This window comes from Phoca vitulina, unplaced genomic scaffold (genome assembly GCF_004348235.1).
Source record: "Phoca vitulina isolate PV1807 unplaced genomic scaffold, GSC_HSeal_1.0 scaffold1, whole genome shotgun sequence".
Lineage (NCBI taxonomy): Eukaryota > Metazoa > Chordata > Mammalia > Carnivora > Phocidae > Phoca > Phoca vitulina.
The window spans coordinates 42,696,990-42,722,095 of NW_022589704.1; the positions used below are offsets into that span (position 1 = coordinate 42,696,990).

General features: G+C 40.1%; 1 protein-coding gene across 10 annotated transcripts in view; it reads right to left on the reverse strand.

Moving 5' to 3' along the window:
- Positions 1-25,106, reverse strand: part of MYO1B (myosin IB) — a 179,868-nt gene that overhangs the window by 21,423 nt on the left and 133,339 nt on the right. For 7 of the 10 annotated variants that reach the window (XM_032405920.1, XM_032405939.1, XM_032405910.1 and 4 more), the window contains 9 exons: positions 19,763-19,768; positions 17,405-17,509; positions 14,930-14,992; positions 11,348-11,548; positions 9,744-9,970; positions 7,077-7,277; positions 5,353-5,446; positions 4,344-4,493; positions 1,281-1,349 (listed from right to left, as the gene is read on the reverse strand). In XM_032405920.1, the coding sequence (XP_032261811.1) occupies positions 1,281-1,349; positions 4,344-4,493; positions 5,353-5,446; positions 7,077-7,277; positions 9,744-9,970; positions 11,348-11,548; positions 14,930-14,992; positions 17,405-17,509; positions 19,763-19,768 (1,116 nt within the window). The remainder of the gene's footprint in view (positions 1-1,280; positions 1,350-4,343; positions 4,494-5,352; positions 5,447-7,076; positions 7,278-9,743; positions 9,971-11,347; positions 11,549-14,929; positions 14,993-17,404; positions 17,510-19,762; positions 19,769-25,106) is intronic. The other 3 variants (XM_032405946.1, XM_032405954.1, XM_032405928.1) reach the window with 1 other exon arrangement.

The window sequence follows — 25,106 nt, forward strand, 5'->3', positions numbered from 1 at the left end:
TCCAAAACCAGCGGCTTCTTCCCAGTAGCCACCAGGAGCCAGGGCAGCGCGTGGTTTGGAGGTGGACTCTGAATGTCTGAAGTCTCTAGACTGGAGTCATGGCCCCATGACCCAGTAATGAGGTCAAAGAAGAACTGGCAGGCGGTAACTTCACTTCCTCTATGTGCTTGGATTTGTATTTTGGCATTTGCTGTGGGACAACGACCAAAGTGTCCCACGGGCCTAGACAAAGGTCAATCGATGCCGCTGGACTCCTGGCCCAGGGCTCTACCCTCTGAAGGGGCTCTGGGCCTGGGAACTACCTTGGAGTAGCCCCTCTGGACCCAGCTCACCCCACAAAATCTCCCAATAGGGAAGTGGTCAGGATAGGCCCTGAAGTATCTTCGACCTGGAGCAGGGGTCAATAACCTTTCTGTAGAAGGCCAGACGGGAAGTATTTCCGGCTTTACAGGTTTCACGTTCTCTATCACAACTACTCAGTTCTGCTGTGATAGCGCTAAAGCAGCCACTCACAAGATGTAAATAAATAAGCAAGGTTTTGTACCAATAAAACTTTATATGAACTTTGTAATTATATTTGTATATATATTTATATATATATTTTATATTTGTATATATATTTATACAAAATTTGTATCCCATATAATTTTTAACACCTCATGAGATGGTTCTTCTTTTGTTTGAAACAATGCTTTAAAAAATATAAAAGCCATTCTTTGCACAAAAACAGGCACAGGCTTGATTTGGTCCAGAGGCTGTAGTTTGCTGACCTCTGAACCAAGCTTGTAGGAAGGACCTGGAACTCGGTGATGGGTGCGCTGTGATCCCCACTAGAATGGCCAGAGCTCAGGATGTTTTGATCATTACGGGGCAGCCCACAAGACAGTCACCAGGAAGTTACGGAAGGGAGCCGGGCTGGGGGTGCTGAGGTCCAGCAGGACACACAGGTGCGGAGGCAACAGTGTGAGAGACAGCCCTCTGGGCTACACTTCCCTGGCAAACAGGGGGCAAGAGGATACTGAAATCATGTACGGTATTATTTCAAGGACTTCCTGCTCAGAGAACAAAGCTCTTGAAAAGAGAGCCGGTTGGAAGGACGCAGCCGAGACATGGTCACAAGGGCCCCAGCGTCGCCCATAATATTTATTCTTTCTATCTGACTGTTTACAGGGTAGGCAGGAGACGAGGAGCTCTCCCCTGCAGGGTGACCTTAAAGACATCATCCTTTGTGAAGAACCTGAAAACCCCAAATAAATAAGGCTTACTTCTTTCAAACTTACCTTCCAACCCCGGATATAAGACTGAATTACCAAGGCAGAACTCTTGATCTGCTGATACCTCTTTTGTTGCTGTAGGACGAAAGGGAAAGATATTAGCGGTTCTATTTACACATCTGTAATACACACACTGCAAGGATTGAGAAAGAGGACTTGCTCACTTAGTGCAATTAACCCTTGATTTCCCATACTCCTTTTGGGAACCAATATGTAAAGAAATCAAAATATCAAACGATCCAAAATTATTAGAGTTAATCCAGAGAATGCTTTAAGGATGCTAAATATAATTCAATGATCATCACTTTAATAGAACTGTGGGGATATAAATGTGAATCCAACCCCACTCCTGCACCCAAGGACTTGCAGTGGACACCAGTCGGCGATGTGAAACAGAAACAGCATCTTGGGAGAGTCGAGTGAGCACCAAGTAGGTTCAGATACAGCCAAGGTCGCCTCCGGGTAGGGAAGGTTAAAGCAAACCCAGTGAGCCTCCAAGAAGAAGGCCCCAGGCCAAATGTTGGCACAGCAAGCTCAATGCCCAGAGGCCCTTTTTAGTTCTAGGGCTGATGCCTCAGAGAGTGGAGGCCATTGGAATCCTACCCCTAGAAACGTGAGCTCTTACTGTATTTAATGTGGAATATTCCCTGGCACATGTGCATCTGGGGTGAAATTTCAGCTTTTCAATGTACTGAAGTCATGTTGTGCTTCTTTCACTTTGGAAATGCTAGATTGCTCAGCTCCCTTTACTGGGGGGCAGACATGCCTTTCGGCACTCTAGGTTGTATTTTGGAAGCTCAGAGGAAACACGGTGATGTGATCAACACATGAGCAGCGAAGCAAGAGAACACCAGAGACAAAGACCTTGGACAAGTCACTACCTTCTCTGAGTCTCCATTTCCTCATCTGTCAAATGAGGAGCTGCAAACCCCTCCCCGCCCCCAGATTCCTCACAGAAGAATATTCCATGCTGTACAACAAACTATACCCACCATCTCTGACCATCACTTCTGACATCCATTTGGTACCTCACTGTTCTCTTCTGAAACTCCTAAATGGCTTGAAAATAACTCTATCTCACTTTAAAATTCATCTCATAGAGCCATTAAAAAGGACAGAATATGGATTTTAAAATAATCAGCAACTGAAAACAGGCATGGAGAAAGTGTTTGAGTTATCTGATTGAGGAAAAATACTGAGTTTAATCACTGGCGTGGATAACATGTAGTTAACTGGTTGAGGTATTTAGCTCAAATTCTGAAGCAGATTTGACACTAGGGCAAAATTAATACTTTCTCTGAAAGTTAGGCTATTATTTGTTTCTATTCTCCAAATCAGTATTCGTCGTAGCTCTCACCATCATGATTTAATGATACATCACATGGTGGCTCTTTTATTCGTCTGGAGACACAGGGACGAAAGGCTGCAGATGGTACCTGCTCTTCCTGGTTCATTGCCCTGTTGCTTCTCAGCCTTCTGATGAAATGCCACCTTCCAGACGTCTGCCTTGACCTTGCTATCTAAATTTATATCTTATATTTATATCTTAATTCTCCACTATCCTTTATCTCAGTACTCTTGTTTCCTTCCCAGCACTGACTACAATCTGTAATTGTTCCGATTATTCACTTGCTTACACCCATATTGTCCCTTACTAGATATAAACTCTAGGAGGTCAGGAAATTAGGTTCTTTTGTTCATGGTGCTCTCCCCAGAGCCTGGAAGAGTAGGTGTTGGCAAAAGCATTCATAGGATTCAAGATAGATGAATTCACTACACTCCCAAACTTGGATTTTCTTAATGATCTCAAAAATAAATGACGGAAAGGGTCCCTGAGGACTGGTGATTTCTCAGTTCCCCCTTTCTCAGGCAAATACAAAATAGAGCATTATGAATCTGCAGAAATGCCAAGTGCCATTGCTGTGTGCACGGAAGAGAATCCACCACAGCCAGGTTGGTGACAACCGTCCTCTGCGCCTTTGCAGAATACATAGGAATACATCTATCATCGTGACTGGACAGGTCCATATGTCCACACCCGTACTACTGGTTGTACCCTTCCGACTAGAGGAAGCAATTTTAAAGATACTCTCTTAAAGATCAAGCAATTTTTTTTCTTTGGCTTAATCATTTAAGTATGTCCTTAATTTCTCAAACTTGGGACATATTACGCTAAAACACATGACATGAGACTAGGTCAGCAACACTATGTCCTCGTTATACACCGCCTCCTAGTAAGATGTTTCTATAGCAGAAAAACAGAATACCCTAAAGGAGATCTGACTGCAAATTCAATTCATCTTCCGACTCACTCTCTAGAGCAAATGCATAGATTGAAAAAGCACTTGGGAGTAGTGTTTTTATCACTAAAATTCATTTGTGAGAACACAGCCCAGGTTTAAGCTAGCCTAAAGGCAAACCTTCGGGCTTCCGTCAAACATGTTACTCCTTCAATGAAACATCTATAATCAAGTGAGAAAGAAAATCCCAAAAAGAAATGCCATGTCTATTAAGTAAACATACTGTATTTTTGAGTCTTTTCCCCTAGTTAATAAGACCAGCTATCTGAGGACTAAAGGAAATCGAACTCTTGCACCAAACCCAGAATTCTACTACAATGGGGCATTAGTTTTCTGGAATGAAGCCATTTTCAGCGCTGCTACAATACACGGAGAACAGCCAATTATTCTGGAAAATTGACCCTACGATATGAAGAGAGTTAAATGACACTGCCTCTTCAAATCTGATGAGCAATTTCAAGACTTCAATCTCTCACTACATGTATCTATATCAGGGAAGGCAGCGTCGTGACATACTAAACTTGAGCTTTAAAGTTGTCCTGGATGCAAACCTCATCTCTGCTGCTCAGTGGCTGTTTGCCCATGGGCAAGTCACTTAACGCCTCATGCCTCAGTTTCCCTGTCTTTAACAAAGGTACCACAAGAGCACTCATTCCATGAAGTTGCTGGGGGAACCGAATATGTAAAAATGACATACACAGTTAACTACATAACGAATACTTGCAAATAAGCCTCATTATTACAGATGAGAACGGTCGGAGGCTCTTACCGCATATCTCCTGCACCAGGCGGCTATCACAATCTGGCTTTTCCTCATTAGCAGGAAGTGTGTGCGGCATTTCCACCCCCGATAAATCTTCTGAATGAGAGTGGCCAAGTCCTCAAGACGCTGTTTCCTCAGGTCTTCTAGTTTGAATAACTAATAAGAAAGGGTAGATGGATTTATCAAAAGTCTACCAAAACCTTATGACATGCATGAAAGACATCTCCAGGAGGAAAAAGTTCACAATGTTAGAATCAACCACATTGAGAAAAAAAATGCATAACCATCTTAATTACAGATGATAGGAATAACAACCCACGAGAAGACTTATTTTGATGAATTCATACAAGATCCACTATTTACAATAGGGCGATGTAGAATTTGACAAATCAGAGAGGGGCTGAACTGGAAGCTCAGATTTACCTTCACGCTATCCACGGGTATGCAACTACTAAGCACAGGGGGATGCTGATATTGTTTCTCTCTTGAACAATTCAGACATTTGCCAGATTCTCCAAATTACCAAAGACACTGCTACGTTAATTATACTTCATCCTAGTCTATATTCATTTACAAAAAAACGTTCCCTTGGAGTTCCTACGTAGAATTTTAAGTGTCCTTTTCACCTTAAAAATTTTTTCAATAGGAATGCTTTCATGTACCTTAAAATAATAGGGTTATCTTTCCTAAAATTATTACATAATTCAGCTATAATCAATATAGACTGAATTTACCCCCAATTCCTATGAATTAGGGAGGTTTTATTGTTGTAATAACCGTTTCTCTAGTAAGTGGTGTACAATCTATCAGTTCAAAGATTTTGATGTTTCATTAAAAAAAACCACGTTCTTCTACTGCCCTCCTCCTTGCCCATCCTCCTGAAGGTCTGCAGAAAAAACAAGAATGTGGGCCTCCTGGCAGCATCTCTGGTGATGTTATGAAGTTAAATATCCTTTAAGGACTTGCCTATATGATTATAATGTAAGTTCAGAGTGTCAAGATTTTGATTACTTACTGTTCTCGGGTTCCGGATGAATATCTTTGATCTACCAAAGGAGTACTCTTCCACAGGAATCTCTAATTCATTAAACAGAACCTCCACGCCAGCCCTATAAAAATAAATAAAAACAGTGAGTTTTCTGAGTTATAAAAAGAGGTTATCTTCTCTTCAATCATGGTATCAGGTTCTTAGCAGCATAAAAAAATAGCTTTATTTCCAAGTATAATTGGTCTTTCAGTAAGCAGTCTTTTGTGAAAGATTTTTCAGACTGAACTCCACAAATTAAACCAAATCCAGTAACGCTAAAAGAGTAAATTTGGGTTAGGAACTATGTAGTCTAGGAAAATATGGCATTAAAGCCAGTATCTTGATTTCATTAACAGAGGCAATCTTTGTATCAAATATACCCATAACAAAGCCCCAACCAGGGTCAGGAGGGGATACAAGAAATTCACATCTATTTTTGAACCCGCTCAGTTAATTCTTGAAAATATTTTTAATATTGCGCTCATGCCTCACAGCATGGGCAGAACCCAAGAGACAGTGCTAAGTGCCAGACCAATGGGGTGGAATGAAGCAGAGGCCTTATGTGATGGGAGCAAGGCCTGAACTGGGCTCTGACTTCTCCATCCTGGACCCCGCTTTCAACATCAATCTTTAACCAAACTTCAGCCCACCGACTTAGGGACTAGGTGCCAAGAAGGGAGTGAAGGCATGTTCTGTGCATTATGGTAAATACTGACCATAATACCGTGGCAATTAGCAATGGGAACAAACAGTACGCAGATCCCACACTGCCTGGGTATTGACCTGTGCATCGGAGGCCACATCATATGTCTGGAGTTCATCTCCTTGTAATACAGGGTGAGTGTCCTATTCCAGGCCGTGTCCAGTGAGAATGTGGGGGCAATACCAGTACGGTGAAATCAAATCCCTAGTGCCTGCACAGGCCCGTAAAACAGACACGGCGGCCTTCCTGTGGTGGTTGGGAGAGCTTCTACCACCTGCAGAGAAGGGGCAACTTCTCCGCCTGGCAAGAGCTGAAGAAAGAGCAGTGGACAGCCAAAGCCTGCTTTCTCTTCTGCAGCAGCCCCCCGGCAGACACAGGTTCTGTCTGCATGTGGAGAGCTCACAGGGGCTGCTCCTGCAGTGGTCCTTCGCTCTGTCTGGGACTAGATGCCTGAGTACAATTCAGGGAAGATGGGCGGAAAGCCGCAGGACCTGGATTCCACCGTGTTCTCCAATCCAGCTTCACCAGCAATAACACTGACTCTGAGTCCTATCTGCTCCTGTATCTATTTCTCAGTTGGTGCAGACCCAGGTGAAGAGTAAGACCCTCACCCCCACTCACCGTCTGTCTCTGGGGTTAATTCCCCAGAAAAAAAAAACCCAAAAAGCGAAGAGCAGTGATCTGAGATGCCTCTAACTGCTTTCATGATTCTACACAAATATACTTAGCAATTACAAATCCCCTCCTACAAACTTGCCACAGCATATTTTTAAAATTCTATTGACATACAAGTTCCAAATGTGGATAAGCCCTGTTCAGACCTTACAATCGAGGCCTCTATAATCAATCACTAATTGGCACAAAATGGTACCCTAATGGAAGAGGGTCCAACACAGAGGAAGCATCCAACTTGCCACAGAATTGTTTTACTAACAGCAGGTGAAGAAAATAGCATGGGATTTGTAGGCTTTAAAACTTCATTATTAAATGTGATCAATGCATTTCTTACCTTGCTGGTCCTTTCCAATGAGGCCATGTTTGTTTACAAAGCATTTTGTATCTTTCTAGGCACGGTTCATAGGCCTGCCTGAAGGCGTAGCCTGCCCTCCTCACTCGAACATTCTCCAAAAGACCCAGGTACCTGATCTGATGACATACTAGAGCCTCGGTGAAGATGTGTGCTGCTTTTTTATCATTTGGTTTGATGCACCTAAAATATCACAAAGATTTTAGGTTTTAAACTCTGTCTCTTGAGGACAGATCTGTGTTTTACAAAGTAGAGTATATAATTATTTTGCGATAATTATTTATTATCCTTGGGAAACCTAGTCATATCTTTTGAAATTATTTTAAACTGTTTTACAGAAACCTAAAAATGAATATGACATACATGGCACTTAAAGAATATACTAATACATACAATAATAACATGGATGAATTATCACTGACGTTTTGTTGATTGAAATAAGTTTGACACAAAAGAGTATATATTTTTTAATTCCATTTATATGAAGTTCAAGAAAAACAAATCTATGATTAGAAATCAGTATTGCTGTTACCTCTGGGGAGAGGTAGGGGTGCAGATCAACAGAGAAGGGGCACAAAGGAACCTTCAGGGATGATGGGTACAGGTGTATACATATACAAAAACTTCAACAAGCTGTACAATTAAGATTCATATACTTTACTGTACCGTATGATATAACTCACTGAAACTATTAAAAACACTACTGTTTCCCTATTGCCTTGTATCTCCCTCCTTTTTAACAGGGCATTTTGCTGTCCAAGGAACAACAAACATTTCCCAGCCTCTTTTGCAAGTAGGTGTGGCCATGTGATCAAAAGTCTGGCCACTAGGATCACAACAGAATTAATATATGGCATTTCTGAGTGTCCTTAAAAGGAAGGGACTTGCACTCCCCTTGTTCTTCTCTAACTGCTGGCTGGGAATATAGAGCCATGGTAGAAAGCCATCTTTGACAATATGGATGAGGGAAACACCCTGGGAACCACAGAGCCACAAAATAGAAGAAAATGCTGGATTAGCCCCGAAATCCTTATACTCAGAAGTTACATAAGGAATAAGTGAGTCTTGTTTAAGCCGTTGTTATGTTTGGATCTTACGGAAGCAATCTCTATATCTTAATTAATACACTATTAAAAATTTATGGTTATATCTGCCTACTTACAAGTGTTAAATAAATTCTACACACATATATAATACGTGAACAATTAAGTCTTACCTAGTTTGACTCTGGTGTTTTTATGCTTCTCCTTTTACATTTACAAAAAATAATGTCCACCCTTTGGCTTAAAAATAGACAACCAGATCAATGGGAACAGCCTAGTGAGTTTAGACCTAAACACTTACACATGTTTTCAACTGATTTTCAATAAAGGCATCAAGATAACTGAATAAAAAATAGCGATTTTTTTCTTTTCAATATATGGTGCCAGAGCAACGGGATATCTATATGGAAAAATATGGACCTTAACATGAAATCTGAAACTACAAAGACTCTAGAAAAAAATATAATATATTCACAAGCTTATAGTTTATTAAGACTTCTTAGCGATACAATAAAGTCACTAAAAAGGAAGGAAGATGAAGGAACATTCTGGGGTGATAGAATATTCCTTATGTTGACCAGGGTGGTGGTTGTCAAAGTGAATACAATGATGAAAAAATAACTGAGCTATTCACCTAGGATCTGTGCATATCACATCATGTAAATTATTATTAAATAATAACTTTTTAAAAGTCCACTTAATTGAGAATAACAAAAGCAACTGACCACAGAAAGTTTCCTGGGTTTTTTTTCTTTTTTGAAACTAGGATCTTTGCCTGCTATATGTTCCAACCTGATTGCAATCAAACCAGGGGGTTTTGACTATTTATATTTATTACCAATATAAATATTAGGTAAACAAACCACACAGAAATGTTCTTCCTGCTAGGTTCCTCACAACGGCATTTTCAAAGACAGTTATGGAAGGGATGTGTGAGTGTGTGTGCGCTATACGAAACCTAACCTGTTAGATACACATCCCCCATTATCTACTTCACCAAATACACACATTGAAAACTCCAATCCTCACTGGGCTTTACTGAATCTTGAGATCTAAGGTGCCCTGGAAACAGGAAAAAAAGACCAGATGCTTCCGAAGGAATTCTTTCTGTTGCTTTGAAAAATTTAAGAATGTTTTGGGAGTCATTCCTTTCTCCAAATCTGTAAGTCTCAAGAAAGAAAGAGACATATTTTCTAACACCAAAGTTGGAACTAAAGCCCCACTTGCTTTAATGCTGTGCTCTAAGTTAATGTAAGAAGATGAATCCAACAGAAGAGTTTTCTGCAAAACCTTTACCAGAAAAAACGCTTACATTTCTGAACATGTCATGAAACAAAGATACAAAAAGTGAAAATAGCCTATGTGCGAACAATGCAATTTCATTAAATATCTATCCCCCCCGCTTTTTTAAATTCCTTGCTTGAAGGGGTGGGAGGGGCACTGGAGTATTTTTTAAGCAAACCCAAGATACCACATTATTTGACGGGTAAGCACTTGGGTTATCCTCTGTGGGGGTTATATTCTGATTTAGGCAAACAGGGAAATGATCTTCCTTGAAAGTACCTTCCTAATGAACCTGTCAAAGAATTTTATGTGCCAGAAATACCTAATGTAGTTTGGATTCTTGGTCTGGAGGTTTCTCATCAGTGTGGCCACAGACGCCTTGAACTGAGAGCCTGCTGTAGGAGGCCTTTTCAGGTTGATCTTGGCGGGGTTCCCTTCGGGGAACAGAGACTTGATGAGGGTGTGGCCAGCTTTCCACATGGCTTGGGACAGGTCTCGATAGAGAAGATCATTGTTTTTGTCAACAAATCCTTCCACTTGATACAGCACCTATGAGCAGCACACGAAACTCAACAGCTGACATACTGCAGTCCCGGGCATCACACAACTGTTAAAAATATTCCAAGACTATCTATAATGCAGCCTCTACTTTCCCCATCAACCCCCCCCCCCCCCCCACCGGCACATTAGTCACACTCCTAATACCGAATTAGCCTCCAAGTTTAAATTCCATCTGTCTAAATCACAGAAGAGTTCAAAATAAATTCTATTACACTTCAGGATTTGCAAGAATAAACTCCAAAAAATGCTATCATAACATTTTCAAAGGATTGTAGGCTTTTTTGGTGTTTGAGCACATTTTTGAGGTTTTACTTTTCTTTCTTTTTTTTTAGTTCACATGTGCCAATTCTAGTCTGCTTAAAAGTAGGAGAAAATAGAGATAGCACTGATATTTTCAGACATCCTAAGCGGGCAAAGAAACTGACCAGAAAAGTATCTTTTAATAACATAAGCTAACAACAACAAAAAAAAGAAGTACTAAGTTCCAACTTTTTGAAATTAACAGAAATTTGGGTACCATATACTTAATTTTTACTAAATATATAAATAAGAATGTTTTCCTCTTTGGAATTTGCAAACTTATGTAAAAGAAAGGAGGTATTAACGTCAACTGATACTCTTTCAGGACTCTAAAAATTAAGCTATTGTCAAAATTGGTTTTAACATTATCTTTATAGATCTTAGGTGGCATAAAATTAATTCCCTCAAATATTAAGCAAATGAGTAAGCGCTTTTTCTTTTTTTTTTAAGATTGTATTTATTTATTTGTCAGAGAGAGAGCACAAGCAGGGGGAGAGGCAGAGGGAGAAGCAGGCTCCCCACTGAGCAGGGAGCCCGATGTGGGACTCGATCCCAGGACCCTGGGATCATGACCTGAGCCGAAGGCAGACACTTAACCGACTGAGCCACCCAGGCATCCCAATAAGTGCTTTTTTAAAAAAGTAGGTATTTTCCCCACTGTTGTTTCAAAATCTCAATCTAAGAATTCATTGTTTTTGCTAAGCGATCTGTGCTTCTAAAACCTTACTGTCAGTCGTTAGTGACTCCTAATTTTTACTAGCAAGTCTCCTTTTATTCATGTTGACAGATCTATTTTTATAGGATAACAGAGAGCTTGGAAACAATAACATCGATTTTTAAAATACATTTGAGCTCTTTCATTAAGACCACTGGCTTTTCCTTTCAGCTCTCAGTTAAGATTTTGACTCAACACGATCCAGATTCTACCTCTATTAAACAATTTACTGATTCTACGATTTCAGCGACTCATGCTTACAAGCTGGCACTGGTCCAAATGCCACCTGAGGCATGGCCTCCTCAAGGGAAGGACTGCAGGCCCGCTGGGTGCTCGCGGCTCCCCCGTACCTTGCCAGCATAGTGCTGAATTCTGAAACAGCTGTGAGGCAGGGATGTGTCATTAAGAAACCTAGAGCTCTTGCTCATCCTGCTCTCAAAGTGCTGGTGAGTGGCGCAGACTTGGTTGAGCTTCTCCAAGAAGGTCTCGTCGGTGACCGTGCCAGGTCTCAGGCACTCCTCATCCAGCATGGCCAGGATCCCATTTGTGTTCTGCGAGAAAGGAAGTAAAAAGGGTCTCCTTCCTTCCTCATTGTATTGTTTAAATAATTATTCCTAATTACACCGTCAAACACAATTAACTTAGTCACAAGAAAATTCCGCTCGGTTATAACAAAAAGCAGAGAATCAAAACAAGCCACAAAAAGCCACAGGAGTCCCGGCCCCCTTCCACAGTCCCAGGTGTGTGTCCCTGCTGGGGGGGGGGGGAGGGGTCTCTATCCGTCTCCCTCCCCCACTCTGCCCCCCACCCCCCCACAGAACAGGACTTAGGAGTCACCTCAGCTACCTCAGTGGGCTGATGACCGAAATCCACATTGTTCAAAAAAGGCAAATCAGACCTCATATTCCAAACACACTCAAACACAAATCTAAACATCAGAAACTACATGTGACAATGCAATCTCTACGACATGTGGTCATAAATCACAAAGCACAGTCTTCTAAGGCCATTATTTGATCCATAGCTTCAGAAGGAAATTGGTTTCAGATGTTTTCAGATTGTTCATGTGTTCAAAATAGTTTATTTTCTAGCAAAAAAAAAAAAAATGTGATTTGGGATCAAGGCAATCAAGTTGTGTTTCAAGAATATCTGTTTAGAATAAAATTCTTCCACATAAAATTTCGAAACAAATGTTGAACACGAGTGAGAATTTGTTGTGTATTCAGACCTTATGGTCCTATTTATCCTAAGAGCAGTCAGCCCAGTTAAACTGAATCAAAAATCCAGAATCTTCTACTTTGCTAAATAAAGGCCGCTCTTCCTTGGATTGCCCCTATGGGCCCATATGTCTCCATTCCAAAGAGAACAATCCACTTTACTGACCATCAGCCCCACCCACTTCCACCGGGCCAAAGCTCCCGGTTCCTCTCCCCTTCTCCTCACAAGGCCGTGACATCCTCTGACCAGCATTTGCTCATTCCACACAAAACCCCAGGGGAAGTGTGGACTCTCAGGGATCAAGTGTGTTCACAACAGCCCCAGAGTAAACATTATTGTTAGGTAACACCGGAAGGAAACATTTCCTTTATGTACCCGGGCTTCTACGTGAACCTGAGTTTCTTCAAGCATATATGCAAGGGGATTTGGAGCTGAGATAATCCAGTTAAATTAAGTATATTACCATGGTTCTCTCTGTTTTTCCTTCTTGAAGGGAAAATAATTAAGTTCAATGTTGTATTTATGAAGGAAAATGTACTAGTCATGACTTCTGAAAGTTAAAGTTCTCACAGCAAATTACTTTGGTCACAAAATTTACAAGCAAAAAATTTTCAGTAAATTCGCTGATTTTTCTGGATATTAGAGTTTTGAATTGCTTTAGGTGGAATGTTAGCATTCACCTTCCAAAACTGTTCAAATATTTCAAAGCAAAGTTTACTTAAACAGTCATACTTCAGAATATTCAATTTAATGTTCCATTTAATTCAAGGTGCAGCCTTCAGGAGTATCTTAAAAACTGAGGGAAGAGATACTGGCTAATTACATAATGTCCAAAAGGTCTTGTTACAGATGAACAGAAAGTGACTTGCTGGACATTTAGAGCCTGTGATTCTATTCCAGCACTCACCTACCACTGACAACTAAAAAGACTGCAGGACAATAAAGTTTACGCATTATTTCAAATAATTTTCAATAACTTTGTTATTGAGGCCAAGAGTGTGAGTAATCTTAAGCATAAAAAAAGGGCTCCCAAGTTTTCACATACAAATTAATCTTCCTGCAATCAATTCATTTATAATAAACTACAGACTACGATGTAAAAAAAATATTTAGTAACCTTTTGGAATCTAAGATTTATCTGGTAATTTTTCATACTTTAAGCCTTTTCACATATATACAGACATAGTTGGTCACCTGAAAATTCCCGTGGCCCTTGGCCACCTGCAAAGTCACACACATACAATATCCCCCACATAGGCAGTCTGAACCAAGGTCGGGTCTGTAGTGGATCCGCTCCTGGGGTCCCACTTAGCTCAGCTCCCATGATTGTCCCTTTATCCTCCTTTATCTTAACTCAAAGAAATGTTTTTTGTTATCTTACTTGAAGAACATGTAGCTGGAAGAGCATGCCCCCTTTATCCTCCTTTACCTAAACTTGAAGAGCATGTTTGTTGTTCTTTATTAATTTATTTTGACAATGTTTTCCAGCTTTAGTGCGATACAGTTGACATGTAACACTGTGGAATTTTAAGGTATACAAGGTGATAATTTGATATACTTTTATACTGCAAAATGATTACCACCATAAGCCTTAGTTAACACCTCTATCATGTCACATAGTTACCATTTTTTTTTTGTGATGAGAACATTTAAGACCTGCTCTCCTATTTTCAAATATATAATATAGCATTGTTAACTGTAATCACCATGCTATATATTAGATCTCTGGAACTTATTCATCTTGTAACTAGAAGTCTGTACCCTTTGACTGACATCTCCCCATTTCCCCCACCTCAGCCCCTAGCAACCACCATTCTATTGTTTCTTTGGCTTTTTTAGATTCTACATATAAGTGATATCACCCAGCATTTGTCTTTCTCTGCCTAACTTATTTCACTTAGCGTAATGCCCTCAAGGTCCATCTGTTTTGTCACAAATGGCAGGATTTCCTTCTTTCTCAAGGCTGAATAATATCCCATTGTATGTATATACACACCACATCTTCTTTATCCATTCGTCTATAGACGGATACTTAGGTTGTTTCCATATCTTGGCTATTGTGAATAATGCTGCAATTAACACGGGAGTAAAGATACCTCTTCGAGATCCTGATTCTGTTTCCTTTGCATATATATACGCAGAAGTGGAACTGCTGGATCACACAACAGTTCTATTTTTAATTTTTTGAGGAATTTCCATGCTGCTTTCTATTATGGCTGCACTAATTTACACTCCCAGCAATCGTGCACATTTTCACACATCCTCACCGATAATTCTCTTTTTGGTAATAACCACTAAACAGTGTATTAAGTGGTTCCTGGAATTTTGGAAATGAAATGGATATATGATTGGGCAAAAACATTTTGCCCGAGCCTCCTCTGACCAGTGCTCATATTCCCAGGAGCCGGGGACTGGACCTGGGCTCCCGGCAAGAATGGGGCGTGCATTGAGGGCATGGCATCTGAACGTCATGCATGGGCTCTGTGATGTGGCCATGGGACGAGACTGAAAATCCTAACCAAGGATCAAAACGTCCAGCTGTCTATGTGTGTGTTCAAGAACTGTGCATGATCTCTGATGGCTATAATAGAGTCTCCAGAACTCTGCAGTTCTGTAAAGAAAAGTGTCAAAATAGCAAAAATGCTACAGCTTAACCGCGAAGCCTGCGAGATCTTTTGTGCAGGAAATTATTACTAAGCAATTTTTATACTCACATTTTCTATTAGGTCACAAATGATAGCATTATTGAAGTAGTCAATGTGTGTCCATTCTATGCCCTGAGAAACAAAAGAGAACAAAATCAGATTCCATATGATGAGGCCACACACCACCATCTATAAATCAGCCACTCTGCCACCTTACTATGCTTCATGTCCTCTCTGGGTATTTCCTTTATAAAATCAGTGCTGCAAAATGTCATCTTCCGGTTCCCAAAACTTCCTTCATTTCAGCGGTCTACCACTGACATGATGTGACTAAAGTGCATGCCCTTGACCTGTTCTGAGACCGCCTCCCATTCCACTCTCCCATCTGTGGCAATTTCCCATGCACTTCATTGGCTCTGTGCCAAACATTTACTCAACAGGCCCTTGGGTCAATATTACTTTGTGTATATTTACAATGTTTATAAGGAAATAAGTCAGAACTTGATCCCAGGAATCTAAGGCCCACATTTTTTCTGTTCTTAATTTGTAACCACAAGGAAAAATTAATTTTAGAGTCAATCCCATGTTGTAGGGCAGCTGACTATTCAAATGTAAAAAATCCCAGTGCTAAGACAAAATATTTCTAACGTAAGGAAAGACATAAAAATCGACCCACTGGTTCTGAGGCTAGCTACAAAGCCAAATCTGTGAGGCTAAATGTCATCATTCTGGATCTGCTTACACTCTGCCTGTAAGTGTAAACATTTATTTTTCTTCTAAGGGGAACTTAATTCATACAGCAAGCTAGGGATCTTCCTATATATTCTTAGACGTGTTTTAGACAATCTGTAGCAACTGTTTTAAGTTACAGATCAAAGTTTGGGCAATCTATTTATGATGAGAAGACAGGAAGAGAATGAATCTGGCTTTTAGGATGTTTACGTTAAAAAAGGTGCCAGCCAAGTATGAAATGTTTCTAAAGCATGGTGATCATTTAAAAGAAAGATGAAATATTTATGACTTAGCTTTCGAGTACCTGGGTTATTTTATTAAGACACTGGGGATAACAATCACATTAGAAAATTCTGTACTGAAGCAAAAAAAAAAAAAAAAAGGATTCAGTGTAAAGACACTGAATTTACAATAACACTATAGAAAATGAAAAAAAATAGGTAACACCATTATTAAAATATTAAAGCAAATAAATAAAAAGAAACAAAAATATAATACAATATAGACACAATACAATAATTCCTCCTTTTGTTTGAAATAATTTTATACTTCAAAAAACATTATTTAAAAAATGAAAGCGTGAAAACCACATATGGTTGTACAGTTAAGGATGAAACTTTATAAACATTACTTCTGATTATTTTCAAATCACATTAAGTGAGATCATTTACACAGTGCTAGTACAACACCTGGCAATATAGTAAGCACTCAACAAATATTACCTGTTTTTATTATAAAATCTTAGAAAATCAATGCCGCTTTGCCTTTTCTCGAACAACATATCATGGAATCCTAGGGTACACAGACTTTTGAATCTGGCTTCCTTCATTTAGCATAATGCATTTGAGATTCCTTATGTCACTGTGTTTATCAATTGCTTGTTCCTTTTTTTTTTTTTTGACAGTGGACTGACATTTTTATTTTATTATTTTTTTCTTTCATTTTTAATACGTTTTATTCTGGAGTAGCCAATTCTTCAGATAAGTCCTTGATCAACTATATGTTGGTTTTAAAAAAAAACTGCTTTTGAGTATAGCTGACACAGTGTTACGTTAGTCTCAGGTGTACAACACAGCGATCCAGCTTCTCCATACCTTACGCTGTGCGCACCACGAGCGCAGCTCCCATCTGTCACCATGCAGTAAGATTACAATACCATGGACTGTATTCTCTATATGCTGTGCCTTCCATTCCTGTGACTGGCTCATTCCATAACTGGAAGCCGGTATCTCCCACTCTCCTTCACCTGTTTTGCCCATTCTCTACCCCTCTTCCCTCTGGCAACCATCAGCTGGTTCTGTGCTTATCGGTCTGATTCCACCTTTTATTTATTCATCTGTTTTGTTTTTTAGGTTCCACATGAGTGAAATCATATGGTATTTGTCTTTCTCAGTCCGACTTATTTCACTTAGCATAATACCCTCCGGGTCCATCCATGTTGTTGCAGATGGTGTTTGTTCCTTTTTATTGCCTGGTATGGATGTACCACTGCTGTTTGCTCATTCATCTGACTCTTTTTTTAACACACTATTATTTTACATCATTACAGTAGAATCCGCTAAGACTCGAGCCAGTCAACTGATACTTTCTGAGCACCTACTATGTGCCAGGCACTGTTCTAGGCTCTAGCAGCAGGGCAGTAAGATAATCCCAGTGAGCTTAAATGTCCTAACAAACGCACTTTTAAAAGACAAAATATGGCTAAACTTAGATAAATCTGATTTTAGGGTCCTGTTTATAGCGACTTCTGAATCCACAATTTGTATGATGAGTAAAAAAAGGAACCTTTAACAAAATGTATTTCAACATTACCTCCCGTATATATTCCTCCTGCTCTTCTTTAAGAGTCAGTTCAATGAAGATTTGTTGTAGCTTTTCATTACAATAATTAATAATGAACTGCTCAAAGCTGTTGTCCTACATGGAGAAAAATGAAGAGAGCGTTACAAGCCATGCCATTAGGTCTCACACAGCAGTGACACTCTAACACCGCAATCCACAAGAAACGTCACACACACACACCATCTGGCGGATTTAATTGTGGCCCAGCACACAGTTCCCGGGATGCCGAGGCCCAGCACACACAGGCTTGCACGCTGCAGGCACTCGAGAAATGGTTTATGAGCCAAGCAGGTGAATGAAGTATACACAAGTTACGTAGTATTTTGAAAGATGAGGATTTTTGGTTGACAGAGAAGCACCCCACACATGTATGTATACATACATACATACATACATACATAAATAAATAAATAAATAGTTTCCCCGAAAGGATCCAAAAAGGAACAGTGAAATTTATAATCTCTGTCACCCAAGTTCTCAATCGGCCATTCTCGGGTGAAACTCTGCAACTCAAGAAAGTCTTCTTGACCTGACCGCTTGTTCCCCTATGCAGGGTCAGCTCCCTCATTCTGACTCTTAGATACCAGTACTTTCTAAAAATCACACTCTGTGTATATGCGTGTGGGCATGTGTGTACACATGTATCGATTAGTTTCAGCCCCGTCTCACTAGACGGGCAAGGACTGACTACGTGTCTCTTCTGTTCACCAATGTAAGCCCGTGCCTCGCACAGCACTTTGCACCCAGCAAGTTCTCCACATGACTTGATGAGTGAATGAATGAGCGAAGTGCTGATAAAACAGAGATTCAAGGGAATCAGCACATCAAAATCATTTCCCTAGTGAGAAACTCTCTTCTCAGAAGGCTCATGATTTATTGCTCGTATGGTTCTCAGCAGCTTCTCCTTCATATTAGAGTTATCTCCTACAAACTCCGGTGGAAGATCCATGCCTAAATCATCTCTGGACCATCCACAGGGCTTAATGTATTGCTGTAGATACTGAGGGCACAAAGTGCATGTCTGTTGAATGAATACACCCCACCAAGAACCACACCATCCAGGAAGAGGTAGATCTGGTAGTAAGACATGTTATTTTCACCTCGGTCGTCTGTCTCTGTGGAGAGGAGATGGTGGCCATGGGAGCAAGGGACAGTACGACCCCACCACTGATAAACCTGACTCTTCTCCTACCGAGGTGGCCAGTCCTGGCCCTAACGAGCTGCGAGCCACGAGCATCCCGGCGTGAAACTGAAACTCATCGCTTCTCATGAATACCCAGAGCAACTGACCTTCAAATCTCTCTGTAAATGATGAAAGCAAAAAAGTCATAGAGCTTTTCAAAAGCTGAACTTTCAAAATCAACTTTGCTCCTATGTAGGACAAATTTTAAAATGAGACTTATGATGCTGACTGATACCTGACTACATTCTTTCTTGGAATTCAGCTAAGGGTTTCCTATCGCCAGTGATGAACTCATTAATCAGGGAGAACTTTTAACTCTAAACCATAAATGACACATACACATGATCATTGGTTAATCTTTCAAATGTTAAGTCCAGTCAAGGAAAAGAGTTTTTTGGTTTTTTGTTTTTAATCATGAAGGTTTTTACTGAAGGGAATACATTTATTTTCAATACTTTCAACGAACGGTCTGAGACACAAAGGGCATTCCCCAGTACTCATTTTCACATAAAGTTTTAAAAGCCATGTGCTCCAATCTTCGGAGCTTAACAATTTTGCTTAGAAGCTGATGTCAATCTGGCCTAGATGCCTTATTATGATTATGATCAGGATAAGGCCATTTCTCTACGAGGAAGTCTGGCTTTCTTTGTTTGGTAAAATATATCCTTATATAACACTACTATCCCAATTTAAAAACTTACAAATAAAATTAAAGTTTTAATGGTTTATTTAACGGTTAAAATCCTTTCTGTTATTTAAGAAGTCTATACTCATGGAGCTATTTAAACAAAATTATGCTAAGTCTTCAAATGGTAACTAATGAGGAGAAGCGAGAGCAGAATAGTGTCCTGAGACACATGACACGGCCTGAACAGCTGGAGGTACGCTTTGCAACAGGACTACGAAATACACACAGGCAGGTTAGAAATCAGAGGCAAAGCTTCACAATTACAACACAACTTCAGGGGTAAGTTAGAGCCAAACTAGATTTCCCCTCAATATTTAAAAATTCCTGTATGAGTTCTCTTTATTTCATATCCGCACACAGGTAATCAATGGCCATTTACTGCAAAATCCACACAGCTGGAGAAGCCAGTAACACAGGAGCATGCAACAGACTGTCACTGCAAACAGTTCATACTTACTGCATTCTGGTGCGAAAAGGGACAGATTACACAAAATGCAGTCAGTTCTTAATTTGCAATAAACCTCTAAAAGTAAACACTTATTGACAGTTATTCATTGGTGCAAATGACAGATTTTACCATTCAAGCTATGTTTCTGATTGGCATAAAACTTGAAATCAAGACACATGTCCAATCAGTTCAAAAAACGGGCCCCCGATACCTACATGCGGTGTCTGAACTGTGGTTCTCCTAGGTGTGAGCTACGCAGGATAAAAACAGTTTGACTCAAATAATGCCTCACATAACTTGCTTGAAGTCCCAAGGCTTCGGGATCTAATGCTTCTAATTCTAAATTCTCAGGAAAAATAAATGACACATCCCCCTCCCCAAAGAGTCACTGACAGAGGCAAATGGCAGGTCACAAAAAGAACGAAGAGATCCAGCAAAATCCAAAAGCACCTCCTCTTTCTCACCACAGCAACCCACCCCGTGCTGTCCCTGCGAGGTCTCCCCTCAAACATAATCAATGTGGTAAGGAGAGAACGTTCTGGAGATGGCCTAAGAAAAAACTTGTCTCTCCTACCTCATCCTGCTGTCTAAAGAACAACAACAAAAAAACAGAATAGCACGAGCATCAAAGCAGAAACCGGCTGACTTCCCCTCTGAAGTATCTCTGCATCTACTGCAAACACACCTCATGGTCTGCAAAACGTGTCACGAATCACCAGAGCAATCATCTTTGCCAAACGCGAAGGCAATCCCATTTCTCATGATCTATGTTTACATTGTTGACATCGCCCTATGTTTTGGGAAACGGGACTTCACAAATCATTAAAAATAACATACAAACATTTGTAATTTGCAAAAAATTAAGGAACGTCGTGGTAACAGTTCGTATAGCTGCAAATTGCATAGGTCCAGAACATGCCTTCATGTACACAGGCACTAAATATCACTAGGGTTTCCTCTTGGGTCATTCTCCCCTTTAGAAAATAGCTAAACTGGGTCTAGGAACCACCCCATGAATCTCAAGACCCCAAGGTAATTTGATATTTGGATACTTTTGTGTCAAGAACTGTGGGTGGCAGCGATCCCTGAGGCAGGCGCTGTCTCCCACATGTCAGTCTCATGAATCAAAGTCTCCTCAGGAGGAAGTGGGCAGGAGCTTGAATGACTCATCTCCGCACTCTCTCTCTCCAGTGTTCTACCCATGCCCCACGCATGGAATGTGTCTCCACTGCCTAACTCATATTTATCCCTAAAGGCTGAGGTTATGATAAAACTAAAACTTTGGGGAACGTCTTCGAACAAGCATTTCCAGAATTTTCCATCACACAATCTCCCTGTGTGAAGCCCAGAACCATCACCACCCCCACCGGACTGCTCTAGGGAAAACAGATAGACAGCAAGGTGTCTAGGTTCTATGCTGTTTTACACTGTATTCACCAAGTGTAGACTGGGGTGGGAAGAACTTGCTAGGTTTAGAAATAAAATAATAGACCAAAACTTCAAAATCTAGGGCTTCTTTCAAGAATTCCTGAGTTTGAATCCACCTTTTCAACATCAAACAAACAGAAAACCATACTCCCAGTGAAGTTCACAACTACTTTATACTCTTAAGTATCAATTATGAACTTTCCGCTTGGAAGGATTTTGAAAGATGGGTCAAAAATACCTGCCTGTTACTAATGTATCTGTATTTTCTCGGCAATAGAGGCAGCTAATGATACCTTATGCTCTTTAAGACAGGTAGATATTTAAGTCTTGCCCTCTCTAAATACATAACATTTTTCTTCCTAGTACATATTAAAATATGGTAAATTTTAAGAAAAACAACATTATAGTGCTTTTCTTACATAAAATAAGCTTTGACTTAAAAAGCAAGAGTCATGATGTACAGATACATATTATGAACCATATTATTTCCCATCATTTCCATTCTAAAATGTACTTTAAAAATTCTCCTTCCTCTTTAAGTTCTCTAGCACACAAAGAACAAAATTAAAGGAAAAAAGCTGGAACAGAAGGTATTACCTATAACCAGAATCAATTTTCTTTTAAAATCAATTTAGAAAACGAATCTCATCATCCTGAGACAGACTTACCAGGCTACACTGACTCTTGTTCGCCTATTAGGTTCTTTTATTTGGAACAATCATTGCATCCAGCCTATCATATTCTTACTGTATATGGGTCACTTTCAATGAGGTTCATAAGGGCAAGATGAATAAAGAGTGCCTGATTCAAAATAACTTTGGATATATGAAACCAGCTCAACTGTATGAAAAGTGAAATATCCAGCCTGCTGTTCTGCTTTGGTCTACAGCACACTAATAATTCATTAGATTTTCCCAGTAAACTACCTGCCATTTTTAGTACTTCTCAGATAAGCACACTTAGAAAAAAGCTGAATCAGTTTAGATGGCTCAACTTCGCTCTGAATTTAATTTTTTCATTTGTTATTTTATGGTGACGCTATAAATGTTTCTCAGAGAGCAGTTATAAGAACATCCAAACTTAATTGTGTGGAATTGGAGTGTCTGGATTATAGAACTCTCTTCCTTTGCAAAACTGGACTTACATTCAATGAGGATTTATAGCTAGATTTTTCTTCTCTATGAGTTTTAACTCACTTCCTCTTATTTTTGGTATCAGTGTGTTCCACTAATCTGTTTTCCAAACTGACATCAGATCACATGCGGCCAGCAAGGCAGGGCTATTCATGCAGCTGGCCCTGGAATGCTTTGCAGTCAAATCCATGGGTCATCATCCCATGGTTTAATGCATCAGTTTCCCTCTTCCATTTAGAGACAGACCAAAATGAATGAAAGGTTTCCACCAGCTCAGCTGAAAAACGTTTTCATGGCAACTATCAATGGGGTCATGAGGCAGAATTAGAAACATTAAAAATTTTTTTTTCTGAAGCTTCACAGTCCAATTTTTAAAGTGATGCCCAGAGTGTTCTAAAAGGTAGAACACTTAATTCTTGCAGTCAAGTTTCATGGAAAAACGAAGGCAGAATTCTCTCTATACTCCACCAGTTTCTTTTTCACTTGGGTATACAATAACATAGAAATTTTCATTTGTGCACTGATGAGGATTCAGAATACTTCTTCCCAAGTCAGACTTTGAGCTTATACTTCAGCTTCTGGTACTTTTAAGTCCTTAATTGCCTGGCTCCCTCATGTTCAATACGATGGACTTCCTGATGTTTCCATGTGTTCTAATTTTGCTGAGAATCCAGGAAAATATAGGATGGCACCTGAGGCATGCATGTGAATACATTAAAAAAAAAAGCCTCTCTAATTCCATATCAAAAAGCAGGTAAAGTATCTAAAAGTGTGCAACCAGAGGCGCCTAGGTGGCTTAGTCGTTAAGTGTCTGCCTTCGGCTCAGGTCATGATCCCAGAGTCCTGGGATCAAGCCCTGCATCAGGTTCCCTGCTCTGTGGGAAGCCTGCTTCTCCCTCTCCCACTCCCCCTGCTTGTGTTCCCTCTCTTGCTGTCTCTCTCTCTGTCAAATAAATAAATAAAATCTTAAAAAAAAAAAAAGTGTGCAACCAAATCTCTATTCTGACTTCACCCAAGTAAATTTAATTATAAAATAAATCATTAAGCAGATTATTAATAATCAAGATGTTTGGAAGATCTGAGAAGGTTTAGAAAGGAAAATGAAGAGAACAGTTAGTTACAATGAAAGACAAATCTTAATTCTCTCAAAGAACTGGGAAAAGAAATCAAAGCATTTACTGCATGGAGAAGGAAAATTAATTTCTCATGATTTTAGGTACATCATAAGATCTGCTATAGACATGACTGGTTAGATTTGGTCTTGGTTCAAAGTTCTGGTTTGGGGGGCTTCTTTAGAAAAGAATTTTTCTATTTCAGGGTAGTTCTGAGTATATTCAAGCAATTCTCCTAACTCACAAACCTCAAATTCTTCCCTAATACCAAGAGCCTATAAGCCTTCCTTTGCAGAGTCTGCTAAAGGGGCACCAATATAAGCAGACATTGTGCTGAAGAGCATCTTCGAGGGGCAGGACGGGGGGTGGGGGGGCCGGCAGCAGCCAGCACACGGCACAGGTGCCCCACACTCGGCCACCAGCACACCAAAGAACCCCAGGGGGGCTCCCCATGCTGGCCAGCTCAGAATGATGACAAGGGCACAGAAATATGGGGCATCAGAAACTTATCACATTTGCGTTTTCTCCTTATTTTCAGGTACTGGGGACCTTATGAGTTTGGAGAGAAAAGTGCCCTATAGGAGATCTTTTATTATTTATTAAGGAGGCCTAGGGTTTAGGTCCTGAGTTTGCCCTTTGGTAACCATGTAACCTTGGGAGCTACTTGACCTTCAGAGCCTCACCTCCTCACCTGTAAAATAGGAATAACTGCAGCAATTTCATGACATTTTTGTGAAAATTAAATCCGACAATATATTTACCACTTACCACAATGCTTACACACAGGTAGCCCTCAATAACTGGCCTCAATATGGACTGTGGTCAAGCAGGGAGAAGGTACTATCACAGAAATAAATGTTGTAAGAAAAAGACATTTGCTAGAAAGGCCTAGCTTTTAGCACAGGGAATGGGCTGATGTTTTTTTTCTATTCTGTGAACCTGATAATTTGGAACACGTGAAGGCTTTGGGTGGTCATTCTGGGCACGGACTGCTTATTGAAAGGAATTCACAAATCATTACTTACGGGGAGAATAAAAACAGGAGGAGCCTGATCTACTTGTTATTTTTCCAAACCAAACGAAAATGCCACTCCTAAAAGTAAGAGTACGTGCTTTAAAAGGTCCTTAAAATGGGGGAGGGGGCAAAAAAAAAAAAAAAAAGTCCTTAAAATGGCTTCTAAATGTCAAAGTTAGTAAGAGGATAAATGGGAAATTCTAATGTAAGTATATAATGTTTAAATATTTAATCTGTAATAGGCATGGAGTCTTTTTAAAAAAATTCATTATGAACTTCCACTGAAATTCTTTCAACCTTTGCAACAGAACTCCTATCGAAAGACTGCAGTTGGATGAGACCCAACACATCACCCAGTCGAGACCGCCTCTGCCTGAGTCCAGCGGGGATGAAGTGACCAGCTCCGGCCAGGCCGCAGCCGGCACCCGGCTCCTGGGCTCCATGCTTTCTCAGGGCACCATCTTGCTTCCCTTTCTTACAAATATGAACGAATGACTAAGGCCCAATGTCCATATACCTTGTTGGCAATTTCACAGGAAGAATTCTGAATTTGCAATTACAAAAGTCAAATACTGATACAAGAAGTTCTTCCTTCGACAGCACTGGCTCCAAAATGCTGGCTCTCAGCACTCCACACACACACACACACACACACACACACACAC